Source organism: Calidris pugnax, unplaced genomic scaffold, assembly GCF_001431845.1.
Source record: "Calidris pugnax isolate Ruff unplaced genomic scaffold, ASM143184v1 scaffold17, whole genome shotgun sequence".
Taxonomy (NCBI): Eukaryota; Metazoa; Chordata; class Aves; order Charadriiformes; family Scolopacidae; genus Calidris; species Calidris pugnax.
Window position 1 is genome coordinate 1,406,273 of NW_015090794.1, and position 13,224 is coordinate 1,419,496.

Here is a 13,224-nt window from a genome sequence, read left to right on the forward strand (position 1 = left end):
GCCGCAGTGCAATACTCACCCCAGCCCTCCCCGTGCTGGAGCCCGTGGTGCTGTGCGTGGCTTCCATCAGTGCTGCTGGCGTGTCCCGTGGTCCCCAGCTCCCTCCTCTCTCTCTCTCTGGCCATCAGGGAGAGGAGGCGTTAAAGCCCGACGGAGAATTCGTCGCAGCGAAGGTCTCCCCTGGCCTTCTGTCTCCCTTTTCTTCCTCCGCTTGGAGACGAACCGCCAGCCCCTGCTCTACGCTGCAATAGCCCCGGCGCTTCCCGATCCCACCCCGAGGAGGGTCAGCCATAGGAGTAGGTGATAACTAACCCTACACAGGTCTCATTTCTCAGAGAATAGTGCTCGGATTTACTTTCATCCAGTAGCAATCACTTCCAAGCAGCTCCGAAGCTGTCTAGCCTTGCCTAGGGAAGTACTGCCTCTACTCTAGCAATATTCACCAGTGGTCAGGGGTGGGAGAGGTGCTAGAACGGGGGGGAGCTGATGGCTCCGTGCCCCCAGGCCTGTTCTTTGGTTTTCACTGAGCGTGGGGGACGCTGAGCCCCCCAGGTTGGTGGCAACGGTGCCAGTTCAGCATCTCGGAGAGCTGGGCAGGAGCTGGGGCTTGTGGCAGCGCAGTGAGAAAGCTCCAAAGTGGGGTTGGAAACGCGGCGAGCTGCCCGAGCTGGAGCTCCCAGGAGCACAACACCAGAGCCACCAGTACCCCCATACTGGAAGGGGTGACAAACCCACCGGTCCCCGAGACACGTTTTAACTGGAAGGCAGAAACACAGGGTACCCGGCCCCGCTGGCCACCGGCACGGGGCTGGGCTCAGAGCTGCCTCTGAGGGCTGCGAGGAGGCTGCGATGGATTCTCATCTTATTTTAAAGCACTGTATCCTATTACTGCATGTTGAGTTCCGTGTGTGTGCCTGTGCGTGCCGAATGCTTGCGTCAGTAGTTAGGGCGAGTGTGACCGGGAGAAACCCCAGAAGCATGTCTTAAGTGTCGTGCCGTAAGTGTTAACTGCACAAGAGTTTAACAGATGTTAACACCAAATGACTAGTCTTGAGAAATGTACTTTTAAAAAAAAAAAAAAAAATTATTTATTTGGGTTCAGATATTTTTGAAATACAAAAAAAAAAAAAAAAAACGGTTGTATTTTTTAAAGCTTATAATTCTTGTCATACATTGTGGTTAAATTCTTAATTTTACCGTGCTTATTAAAAAATGGTTCTACCTAAGCTTTGTACTCAGAGGTCTGAGAAAATTCCAGAGAGGCTGGATAGGACGGGATGGCGATCCCGGGGGGGCTGTTCTCTGTGGGTTTGGGACAAGGCTGGGCCTTGTCAAAGCCTGCGGAGGCTGGAAGGCACAAAAAGGAAATTTTTGAGGCAGAATCCAGGGAGGCTTTTATCAGCTGTGAAGTCTCTTGTGGAGCCAAGCACAGCGCGCCTGGCCCCAGGGGGTGGCTCATGGCAGGTGGGACCTCCAGGTCCCCCCCCAGTGCTGTGTGAGGGGGTGTTGGGGTGACAGTGGGCAGGGCTGCCTAACCCTTATCTGCTGCTCCCACAGCCAGAGCTGGATCAAACCCCAGGCTGGCTGTGAGGCTGAGGGTTCCCTGGTGCTCGGTCCCAGTTGTGACACTGAGTGGTGAAGGGGCTGGTTTCCTCCCGGAGGGGGTGTGCTTGGGGGGTCCTGTGCCCCAGATGGGAAGGGAGAGGTAAGAGGTGAGCACCGGAGCCAGGGCCAGTGGGGAGGTGCTGGGAGAAGGCACTGGGGTGTTGGTCTTGGGCTGGAGATGCGAGTGTGCCACGATCCTGGGTACTTCATGGCTCCTGGAGCGGGCACAAGCACCTCCCCTTACAGGACAGGCAGCCCGGGGAGCGGGAAGGTCGCTGCGAAGGCTTCCACTTCTTCCTTCAGGGCCTTCAGCTCCCCACGGTACTTGTCTTCCTCCAGTTTCTCCTTGAATTCCTTCAGCGTGGCCTTGGGGCTCATGTCCTTCTGCACCCGCAGCGTCAGCTCGATCCCTGCCAGGATGGGAGATGTCTTGGTCAGCCCTGGTGGCTGCAGCACCTCCATCTGTGCCCGCAGCGGGCAGCTGCTGCATCCTGCACCTCTCCAGCCCTGCCCCAGGGAGCCTGCGAGGCTGCACCGTGGGTTTATCCCTGCAGCACCCCCCAGCAGCGCTGGGGCTGCTCCCCGAGACGCAGGAGGGTAGGAGCAGGGCTGCGAGGGGCTTGCTGTCCCAGGAAACCAGTGTGGGACCTCTAAGGACAACTGGAACTAGGCTGGGCTTTAATCCAGGCCTTCAACCTGCTGCTAGTGCAGTGGGGAGGGTTTGGCTGGTCCCAGCTGTGGCCAAGATGTCCTCTCCCCCACACAGATGTGCAGGTGGGGCACTTCGTCCTCACTTTGTGTGTGTGTGTGTTTGTGTGTGTGCTCCCTCGCCAGCTGCTGGGGAAGCATCCCAGATTGTGTCTCCTCAACCAGAGGGGCTGCCTTGGCTCCAGGGCTGCTGCTGGAGCTGAGACTGGGCCCCACACGCACCCCCTTGGGCCTCACCTCTGTGGATGTACCGAGCCACCATGCGGAAGTCGTCCTGTCGGAAGCCACGGGAGGTGAGAGCCGGCGTCCCGAACCGCAGGCCGCTGGGGCGCAGGGCACTGACATCACCTGCACCAGAAGAAGACAGGCATGACCAAACCAGGTATCGAAACTGCCACCTGTGGCAACTTGGTGTGGTTCCCAGTCCTCAGGGTGGACCAGGAGCTGGGAACCCTGCAGGAAGCTCAGCACAGGCCATAGGAGATCCCCAGCACGTGGGGGCAGGACACAGCAGAGCTTGTGGGATCTCTCACCGGGGCACGTGTTCTTGTTGCAGGCGATGGAGCAGATCTCCAGCACTCTCTCAGCCCTGCCACCGTCCGTGCCTCTGCTGCGCAGGTCCAGGAGAATCAGGTGGTTGTCAGAGCCCCCTGTGAAGAGAAGGGTTTGGTGGAGGACGTGGGATCGGGGTAAATGCTGCTCCTGCACAGGACTTCAGCAAAAAAGGCTTGGGATTGCCCCAGAGCCTATCCTTAGTTTTGGGTGCAGAAGGGGACCTGCCATCAGGCTTGGGATTGCCCCGGGGCCTATCCCTAGTTTTGGGTGCAGAAGGGGACCTGCCATCGGGAGGGGAGGGCTGCCTCAAAATAGTTTTGCGGATGTCCTGAGGAACGGTGGTGGCAGAGCCCTGCCCTTGCTGCCCTCGTGGGGCCCCAGGGATCAGCCCCTTCCCACAGCCAAGACCTGTCCTCACCAGTGACGATGTCGTAGCCCAGCTCCATCAGCGCCGTCGAGAGCGCCTTGCAGTTCGCCACCACCTGCTGCTGGTAGGCCTTGAACTCGGGCGTCATGGCCTGCCGCAGCGCCACGGCGATCCCTGGGGAGGAAGGCAGAGAGGGGTGAGTTTCTGGGGGTTCCCACCAGGAGAACTGGTGGGGATGCGTGGCACCACCAGCAGAAGTCATCCTGGAAGCTGAGCAAACTGACAGACAGTCCCTTCCCCTAACCAGGCTGGTGACAGTGCCATGAGCCAGAAGGCAGGATGGGACAAGCCTGGTTGCTCCTCGAGCAGTGCTGGATCAAGCCAGCTGCTCTTTGCCGTGTTATCTTGAGGCTGCAAGACCCTTGTGGCACCTGGAGCCCCCTTCACTGCTTCTGGGGGTCAGCCCCAGCCAGAACACCTTTGCTGGCTCCCTCTGCCATCCTGGAGCTGGCGACCAGCCTGGACATGTACCTGCGATGGCGTGGTTGTGTGGGCCTCCCTGCAGCCCGGGGAAGACCGCCTGGTTGATGAGGCTCTCCAGGTTGTACAGTGTTTCCTTTCCCGTTTTGGGGTCCACGCTGCGGGTGCCTGTGGGAGGGAAGGGCAGGGTCACTCACGAGGCAGCTTCAGCCTCTTTTCTCCCACAAGCTGCTTTCAGACCCTGGCCTCTCAGAACAAGGATGGTGGTTGTTCCTCTTCAAATCTGGGCCACAGTTGGCCCTGGGAAGTTCTCCAGATGCTCCCAGGAGGTCCCAAACCTTCCTGCCCTCCCTCCTTCCCAGCTAGAGCAGGAAGGAGCTTTAACTGGCAGCCCCCCATCCTGGGGAGATTGTTTCTCCTGGCTCCCTGGCTAAGTCAGGCACCTTTGCGGTAGAAGATCATGCCAGCCCTGCAGCCCCTCAAGGTCTTGTGGGTGGTGGTGGAGACGACGTCGCAGTGGTCGAAGGGGGAGGGCACCACGCCGGCAGCCACCAGCCCGCTGATGTGGGCCATGTCAGCCATGAGGTAGGCACCGTTGGCGTCGGCGATCTTCCGCATGCGGGCATAGTCCAGGTTGCGCGAGTAGCAGCTGACACCTGCAGGGAGATGGCACGTGGAGGGGACAGGAGCAGATGCTTAAGGACCTTGGGACAGACCCAGGTCCAGCCCTGTGATGGGGACAGCCCAGCTGGGGACAGCACACGAGCTTTGCCAGTGTGGATGTGTTTGAGGTCTCCCTCCTGGCACTGCAGCATCCATGGGTGTCCATGGGCTTCCCAGGGTGCTACTGGCTTCAGGGAGCCACCCCAACCCAGGGAGGATGGTAGGGGTTTGATCCTTACCTGCTATGATCAGCTTGGGGTGGAAGAGGCGGGCGTTCTCCTCCAGCTGGTCATAGTCAATGTAACCGGTCTTGGGGTTGACCTGGGAGAGGAAGAGGAGGATTCAGCCACCTTGGCATGGGTGAAGATCAGCCGCAGTGCCATCCTTCAGTTAAGGGTGCCACAAGTCTGATTGCTGGTGCTTTTAACTTTAAAAGGCACCAAGATGTATGAGGACCACATCGTGGCTCTGGCTGGAGCAGCTCTCTACCTTGTAGGGCATGGACTCAAAGAAGACAGAGGTGGCAGAGATCTTCTTCTTGTCCGTCATGAATCCATGGGTGAGGTGGCCCCCGTCAGGCAGGTCCAGCCCCATGATCCTGCCATGGGGCTCCACCAGGGCTGTGTACACCGCAAAGTTTGCGGGAGACCCTGCAGCGAGAGCACACCGGGCCGGTTACGGGTGCTGGGATGCAGAGAGGCCAGGCAGATGGCTTGGATCTCCTGAGCACCCTGTTACCTGAGTAGGGCTGGACGTTGACGCCCCACTTCTGGGGGTCGAGCCGGTAGGCCTGCAGGGCTCGCTTCTGGCACAGCCTTTCCAGTTCATCCACAAACTCCGTCCCACCGTAGTACCTGCCGGTAAAGGACAGGGCAGGGGTTAAAACCAAACTCATTACTCAGAGAACAGTCCCTGTGACCAAGCTGAGGAGAAACTGGGGTGATGCCATGTTTGTGGCAGCCACCAGGACAGCAGCTGCAGCAGACGTGACCCTGCTGAGGTTGTCCCATAGGTGGCCAAGGATAGAAGCTGAGAAGGTCAGATCCTGCCCTGGAGGAGCTTGGCTGCCAGCACCAGGACATTGCTTCCTCTCCAGAGGTGAGGTCTGGCAGCGTGGGTGGTTCCTCCCCCTTCCCTGCAAGGTTGGGCAGGACTCAGCACCTGCCCCGTACCTCTGTCCTGGGTAGCCCTCAGAGTATTTGTTGTTCATGCAGGATCCCAGGGCTTCCAGGACTGCTCGGCTCGCAAAGTTCTCCGATGCAATTAACTCCAGCCCCAGCTTCTGCCGCTGCTTCTCCTTCTTGATGATGCTGTACACCTTTGGGAGAGAAGAGAAACAGCTTCACCCATGCCAGTTCTGCATGGAGACGTGGATGCTCTATGGTAGGGGATGCACCCTCAGAGGGGACAGGGCACAGATAGGGGTCTGGAAAGGTGGTGGAGAAGGGAGAGAGATCTCTTCTTCGTGCAGCTGATCCCAAACTGTTCATATGTTCATGTCTAGTCACAGGTTTTGGGTTTCTACTTGTCAGAAAGCTTCCAGATAACTCAGCTGTCATTTGGGTTGGAGTCAAGAGCAACTGCCATGTGCCCTCATGGGCCAGCTGCTCTGGTGTGGGCATTACAGCTTCCAGCAGAGGGGTATGAGCAATAGATGCAAAGTTATGACCATGTTATGGGCACACGGTTGGAAGATGCCCTCCCTCTCCACCTCTTGCTGCAGGCAGAGAGGGCATGGAGGATGGATGGACCTCACAGGCTCAGCCTTGGGCCATCTCCCTGCCACATCCCTAGCTCAAGGAGGTCAGCATCCCCACAGCTCCCCGGGAGATGAACAAAGTAGCTGCTGGGCTGGGGCCAGGAAGGGGCTCTCACCTCCGGGTCGTTGCTGTCGAGAGGCTCCATTACCATCTTGTTGTGGGAGGCCCAGAGCTCCACGCTGGGGAGGGTCCCATCACCTTGCACTGAGTTTGCCATCCTCCTGCTGTGTCCAAAGTCACCTGCCAGCAGAGAAGGGAGTTTGGGGGATGGCAGTGGGGCTGGGTGCCTCCCTGCACCCTGCCTGCTCCTATCCCATGTCTTCCCTGGAAACAGGGACCAGCCACGGACTGGGGCCCACGAGGTGAGGAAAATACCAACAGCTCTCAGGTTTTCCCCACTGATTAAGACCAGTTCATTAATTACAGTGCTTTGATCATTTCTGACAGTCTCCCATCACCGCCCTGCCTGGGCTCCCCTGACCCAGCTCTGCAGTGCCTGGCAGATACTTGGATGTGGTGAACCTGCACATGGACCAGACTGCATCAGCAACATGAGCACGTCTTTCCTTCTTGCTCCCATATATCCGTAAGTCTTATGCTTCTAGGAGATGCTAGCAAATGCCCTCATGGACACAAGGGTGTCTTATTAAAACTGCTGTTTAATTTCTGTGAAGTGCTCGTACCCACAAGATCTCAATTTTAATGCGAGTTGTACACACCACCAAGCTTAGACCTCTCGGCTGCTTTCCCTTGTGCATGGCCATGAGGTGCGTAGCCATAAGGGCAAAGTACCAGCAGGTCAGAGTCCTGCCCCAAACCCTAATTGAAGCAAGCATGGCTTGTGGAGCCGGGCACCGAGAGGCAGCAGTTTTGCCTCAGCTTGACTCCATGGCATGTGTGAAGCCCAGGCAGCAGCCATCCAGCCCCATCCATGCAACTGCTGCTTGCATTATAATGCAGAGCACAAGCTCCTGGGCAGGCGTGACAGCCCAGCTTCTGTCTTGGCTGAAAACAAAGCATCTTTTTACCCATTAACCCTGCAAGGCCAGCAAAGGGCCGTGAGCAGGTTATTAAGCAATCGCACTTGGTTTGCTTGTGCCAAGATGCTGAAGTCCATTCAGTGCAGGCCTGCTGCCTGCTGCCTTTGCTGAGCAGGGACACCCCGCTGCTCTCCTCCCCGAGCCCGGGACCTCACTGGCTGGAGGGAATCCCCACTGGCAGGAAAACTGGACTGGGATAGGGAAAGGGCAGGGTGCAGTGCTCTGGTTTTGGGCAGGACAGCTGGGTCCAGCGTGTCCCCCCAGCGTGGGTGGCAGCGGTACTCGCACCCAGAGCTTTGACAGACCCACGGAAGGGCCAGGGGGGAGAGAGCACCCTGTTCCCCACCCAAGATGAGACTCTCATTTCCACCCTTGTGGTGGGACAACCTGGCAGTTCACCTGCTGCAGGGATGAACCCCAGTCCTGAGGCTCCATCCCCACCTGGCTTTGCACACCGGCCCCCTCACACCCATATCCCAGCTCTGCACACATACACACACGCACACATACACACACACACGCATATCCCGACTCCATTGCCTTCCGCATCCCTGAGATATCCCGCTGTCGCGCTCCCCCCTGCCCTGACACCGGTGGTGGGGAACAGCGCTGCCTGCCCGGCCCCCCCGCCCCGGACCCGCACGGCCCGTACCCACCCTCCGCGCCGAGTCCCGCTCCTGATCCCGCTCCGCCACCGCGCGGGAGCCCGCGCGCCTAGCATAGACCGCTCAGACACGCCCCTCCGCGCACCGCCCAATCAGCGCCTGGCTAAGCTGGCGGCGGGGAACCACTCTCCCAGCGCTCGATCCAATCAGCGCCGTGCTCTTCCCCCTCCCCGCGCTCCTATTGGCCCGCGCCGGGGCGGGGCCGGCGGCGCTGGCGGCACGTGGCGAGCGGGGCGCGGGTGACCTTGGCCCGGGGAGGGTGGGCGGGGGCTCCGCTGCCATCACCCCGTCTTTGTCGTCACCCCTCCTCCGTCGTCACCCCTTCTTTGTCGTCACCCCTCTGCCGTCACCCCCCGCCTCTGTCGTCACCCCTCCTCTGCTGTCACCATGCTGCCGTCACCCCTCCTCTGCCATCACCCTGCTGTCACCCCGCTGCCTGTCCTGCCCTCGCCCCCAGCCCTGGGGTGTCCCCAGCTCCCACCATCCACGGGGGGATTCCCTCGGGAGGACAGGAGCCCCCCCCGGCCACCCTGCAGCGGGAAGGAAGCGCTTCCCGTCCCCTCCTTGGGTGGCTGGAGCCATGTCTCCAGGGGAGCAGGCATGCCAGGCAGCGGCAGGGCGACCGCCGGGGCCTCAGGGGTTAAATCGACGCCCTGCAAATTAAGGAACAAGATTAGGGAATAAGGGATCCCACTAAATTCCTCGTGATCCCGAGCCAAGGGGAAAATGGGACGAGGCGGCGTTGAGTCACTCACCGGAGAAGAGCAGCGTCTCTCCGAGGGGTCGGGCAGAGCGGCGAGGGAGAGTCCTGCCGGCGGTGAGTCCTGCTGGCACTGGGGGTGAGGGGGTGGTGGGTAACGGGCTGAGGGTTACACCAGGACACACCTCGGGCACCGCTCATCCCTGGAAGGTACTTGTCGAACAGTCTTTTAACTTAATCTTTATCGGTTTTGGATGGTTTTGGCTTATCTTAACGTGTGGCCGGTCATCCGAAGAGGACTCATCACAGCAGTTGGAGCTGGGTTCCCCTGGTTCTGCTGCTGGTCCACCTCGGGTGGCTGTTGCAGGCTGGTCAGGGAGGTGATGTTCTGATGGTGCCCACACCAGCAGCAAAACCTGGGGTGGTTTCCCTGGTTGCGGTGGTTTCTGTGACGTGCAGATGCTGTAGGAGAAGGACTTTATATTAATTGTATATTAATTTATATCATCTGGCTTTGCATCCACATTTTGCATCCAGCTGCTAGCAAAGATTTTCACCTCCCCTGAGCCGCAGGAGCTGCAGATCACAGCGAGGTCTGGTGTTAGGATTTGAAGACTCCGGCTTGCTGGTGATGGAGAGTGTCTCTTCTTCCTCCTGGCCCTTCTCCACCAGCTTCCCCACCGTGCAGCCTGAGAACAACACTGCCCATGACCTCTACTCTGGCCTCCAGAAGAGCATGCACGTCCTCTCCATGGTGGTGTACAGCATCGCCTGTTTGCTGGGGGTGACAGGGAACGGCCTCGTCATCTGGATTGCAGGCTTCAAGATGAAGAAGACGGTCAACTCCATCTGGTTCCTCAACCTCGCCATTGCTGACTTCATCTTCACCTTTTTCCTGCCCCTCAGCATCGCCTACACCGCCCTGGGCTTCCACTGGCCGTTTGGGAAGCTCCTGTGCAAGCTGAACAGCACCATGGCGTTCCTCAACATGTTTGCCAGTGTCTTCCTCCTGACGGTCATCAGCATGGACCGCTGCGTTTCTGTGGCCTTTCCCGTCTGGTCTCACAACCGCAGGAGTCCGGAGCTGGCGACCAGGATCGCACTGGGGACGTGGGTCCTGGCTCTTCTCCTCAGCTCCCCGTACTTTGTCTTTCGGGACACTGTGGTCAGTTCCAGGAATGTCACCAGCTGCTATAATAATTTTGCACTCTCCGATGACTACACCTCCGAGGCAACGCGGAGGCTGTGGAGGATGCGGCACAAAGCGATGATCATAACGCGATTCTTATGCGGGTTCCTCATCCCTTTCACCGTGATTCTCATCTGCTACAGCATCGTTGCTGTCAAGCTGAAGAGGAGGCAGTTAGCCAGCTCTGCCAAACCATACAGAATCATCATTGCTGTCACAGTCTCTTTTTTCCTCTGTTACTTCCCCTATCATGTCTTCTCCTTGCTGGAAATATCCAAAAACTCTACCAGTCATGAGATGAAAATGGCCCTTTACATAGGGATCCCCTTGGTTTCCAGCCTCGCTTTCTTCAACAGCTGCATCAACCCCATCCTGTACGTATTTGTGGGGCCGGATTTCAAGGAGAAGTTTCGCCAGTCCATCCTCTCGACCTTCGAAGGGGCCTTCAGCGAGGAGTCGGTCCTGGGCAGCCTGACCAGCAGGAGAAAGTCCAGGTCTGCTTCGGAAGCAGAGGTCCCAAGGATCTGAGTGGGTCCTGGTGTGGAGGGGGCAGTTCTTTTCTCTGCAACTTCCCGGGCTACAAAGGGTTGTGCTAACGAAGTGTGATTTGACCTTTTGGAGGTATCTCAAACCTACAATGACTTAATATACTATGGAAATTAAACATCCGTCTGGAGCTGCAGCGGAGTGGGAAAGTCAAAGTATGTTTTGCTCCTTATGCCCCTTCCTTGGCTGCCTTGTTTCCCTGTAGCTTTTCCATCTCCTATGGTCCATCATACCTGGCAAAATGTCCCACTGGCTGGATGGGCTGAGAGGGTGACCTGCCTGGGCACTGCTGAGCTGTTACAGCTTCCAGATTTTAACAGGTGACCCTTTATAAAATTTGCTGGGTTTGTGACTCCGCTGGCAGAGCTCCCTTTACTTTCCTCCTGCCTCCCAAGGAGGGAGCTCTCAGATGTTCTCCATGCTGCTGCCCAGCCCAGGGTCACCTTGTACATGCTCTGGGGAGGCATCTGGGGACAAATCCTGTTTGCATCTCCGTTGGGTTCACCTGCAGTGCATTTGCACGTGGCGAGCCAAGGGGAGAATTTCTTCCCTGCCCTTGCCAGACTTTCCTGGCAACTCATCTTTGCTGGGCTTCCACCAGGGAGCAAAATCAGGTGGAGCTGCACTAGCAGAGTACAGCTGTGCCAGAGGTGTATGGCTGTGCTGGAGGAGTACAGCAGTGCCAGCATTTTGGCTGTCCAGAGGAGAAAGGGAGGGAGGGGAGAGCTATACCATAACTCCCTTGTAATTAAATCAGTAAAGAAAACAAAGATCCTTTCCCATGGATCACTCCAGTCTGATGCATGGGATCCTAAAGCTTAAGGAGAAAATAATTTACAAAAAGCAGCTTGAACGTGCAGTGGGATCCCCCCAGAGGCACTCTTACACGTGCGTCTTTTAAAGAAATAGGGTTAAATGAAATGGCTGTATGTATTTTTGTAGGGTGTGTAATAACTGGTAGGACACTCATCTTTTCCCTCCCCAGATATGTGGCAGGACAAATTATTGGTTGTGCTCCAGTTACTCGGGTTTGATGTACAGCATAACTGTCTCTGAGCAAGGCTTGTCTGTGGTCATGTTTGACGTGTTTCTGGCCCTTAATTAGTGGAGATCTGAAATTTTGTACTGTTGGTGAATGAATATTAAATCTCAATAAACTTATGTAAAACATACCCAGCCTGTTGTGCTGCCTGTGTGATAAAACACTTGTTGATCCAACACCTGACCAAACATGCTCATCTTTGGTAAAAGGACAACTAGATAAAAAGACTACATACCCAGAATTTGGAAATGAACCACTGGCGTTAGCAGCTACTCTGATGATTGAAGTACACGGGACTTGACCTGGGTGTGAGGATTTGCCTGGGGCACTCTGTCCCTGTGGACCTGACTGCTAGACCAAAGTTCTGGTTGGGTTTCAGACCTTTTGGTAATTTGAAAACCAGTCGTTTGGAGCAGAAAGAAGAGCAAGTGGGGCTGAACTGCGTCTGGTCAAGTTTCACATGTGCAAACTGCCCAGGATGAAGATGGTGGGGGGTGTCTTCTCAGGCTTGATCAACCTCTGAACCACTTTAATTTTCATAAGTAGAAAATGTTGGTCACGTAAAAGGGAACAGCAGCGTTGAGGTGCTGTCATTCCCAGCCCATCCTAGGCAGCTGAGCGAGCAGGTGAGTATCACACCTCCCTCTCCTGCCCAGTCTCCCTGCAAAATGGCCTGAGCTACCATTTATCCCGTTCATCCTGCCAGAAACCTGCCTTGGAGCCTCACTGCTCCGATGGCTGGAAAATCTCTAACTCCCAGCCTGAACGTACGAATTTACATGCACCTCACTATTCTGCACGGATGACACCACCAAGCGAGAGCTGTCACTTGAACACGTTAGGGATTAATTATGGGTCTGCTGGGTCACGCGATATTAAGTGAAGGTCGTGATCCTACAGGCGTGCATGTACTTAACCTTAAATCCGTGCATAAACCCGCCGAGAACAGGGAATGTAACGAGACTGTCCATATGTCAAGCATGAGCGAACAGAGAGATTTACCCTTTGCCACAGATTGCTGCCTGTCACCCAGACAAAGCTGCAATGTTTGCTGTGCAGCACGCAACGCCGGGGCTGTTTGCTTGCTCCTGGTGGTAAACTATGACATCGATTGCAGTGTCAAGGTTGCGCAGACCGGCGTTTGCTCTTTCTGGTTTTCCTTATCTGTTTGCAGAGCCCACTTGTGACAAGAGTCTTCCAGAGTGTTGGACCAAGGCCTTGGACTCCTGTCGTGCTCCTCTCCTCACACCAGCCCCCTTGAAGGTCAGGATTTGAAGTCTTGACCTGGTTTGTGGTAGGAAGGAAAGCAATTTTCTGGGTCATTTGGACATCCAAGGTGGGTACAGGATTGCCATGGGATAACATAATTTAAGTGAAGCAGAGTGTCTGGGTGACCTAAGGAACTACCACTGGAATACCAGTAGGTAACTAACCCACAGAGCACCACCTCCTCCCTGACATCCCAGCCAAGCCCAGCACGCCTCTTGCACAGCAGCTCTGGTTCACCAGTTAACACCATTCAACTCCAGACCCAAGAAAAAGCTTCTCTCTCTCTCTCTCTCCCTCCCTCTCTCTTGCAATATCCCACCCAGAAGTTGCTTCCATTCGAAGTGGCGTGTTATTACACACCTTTACAGGGTGTCTTTACAAAGCTGAATGTCTTCCTGCATGATGGGGAAGGGGCTGAGAAAGCTTTCAGACAGCCATTCCTGAGAACTCTTGTCAAAATACTGTTGGGAGAAAAAAAAGGGGGAAGCGAATGTTTTATCAATGGTAATGGCCACTGCTGTGTTAAAAGATGAGCTTGAGATAGAGATGGGTCTGTCATCCTGGGTCTGGTCCTTAGTCTTTCTGCAACAAGAAACCATGCTGACATCAACAGGGGGTCAGGCTGCCAAGGGACC

At 56.4% G+C, this 13,224-nt stretch overlaps 2 protein-coding genes across 3 annotated transcripts; one reads left to right on the plus strand and one right to left on the minus strand.

The window, feature by feature from the left end:
• Positions 1-1,041: 1,041 nt before the first annotated feature.
• Positions 1,042-7,912, minus strand: SHMT1 (serine hydroxymethyltransferase 1 (soluble)). 2 transcript variants are annotated; one of them, XM_014936356.1, is made up of 12 exons: positions 7,831-7,886; positions 6,254-6,378; positions 5,551-5,696; positions 5,117-5,232; positions 4,868-5,028; positions 4,618-4,699; positions 4,159-4,371; positions 3,767-3,883; positions 3,287-3,409; positions 2,847-2,963; positions 2,551-2,661; positions 1,042-2,015 (listed from the first exon to the last, which is right to left on the minus strand). In XM_014936356.1, the coding sequence occupies exons 2-12, from the start codon at positions 6,353-6,355 to the stop codon at positions 1,846-1,848; spliced, it is 1,458 nt and encodes a 485-aa protein (XP_014791842.1). In that variant the 5' UTR covers positions 6,356-6,378; positions 7,831-7,886; the 3' UTR covers positions 1,042-1,845. The 2 variants fall into 2 exon arrangements, with proteins under 2 accessions (XP_014791842.1, XP_014791841.1); XM_014936355.1 differs by having other exon boundaries at positions 1,043-2,015; positions 7,835-7,912.
• Positions 7,913-8,229: 317 nt separating this feature from the next.
• On the plus strand, positions 8,230-11,411 carry LOC106884716 (chemokine-like receptor 1). The gene is made up of 2 exons (XM_014936247.1): positions 8,230-8,660; positions 9,081-11,411. Exon 2 carries the CDS (start codon positions 9,175-9,177, stop codon positions 10,258-10,260), a length of 1,086 nt encoding a protein of 361 aa, XP_014791733.1. The 5' UTR covers positions 8,230-8,660; positions 9,081-9,174; the 3' UTR covers positions 10,261-11,411.
• The last annotated feature ends 1,813 nt before the right edge of the window (positions 11,412-13,224 follow it).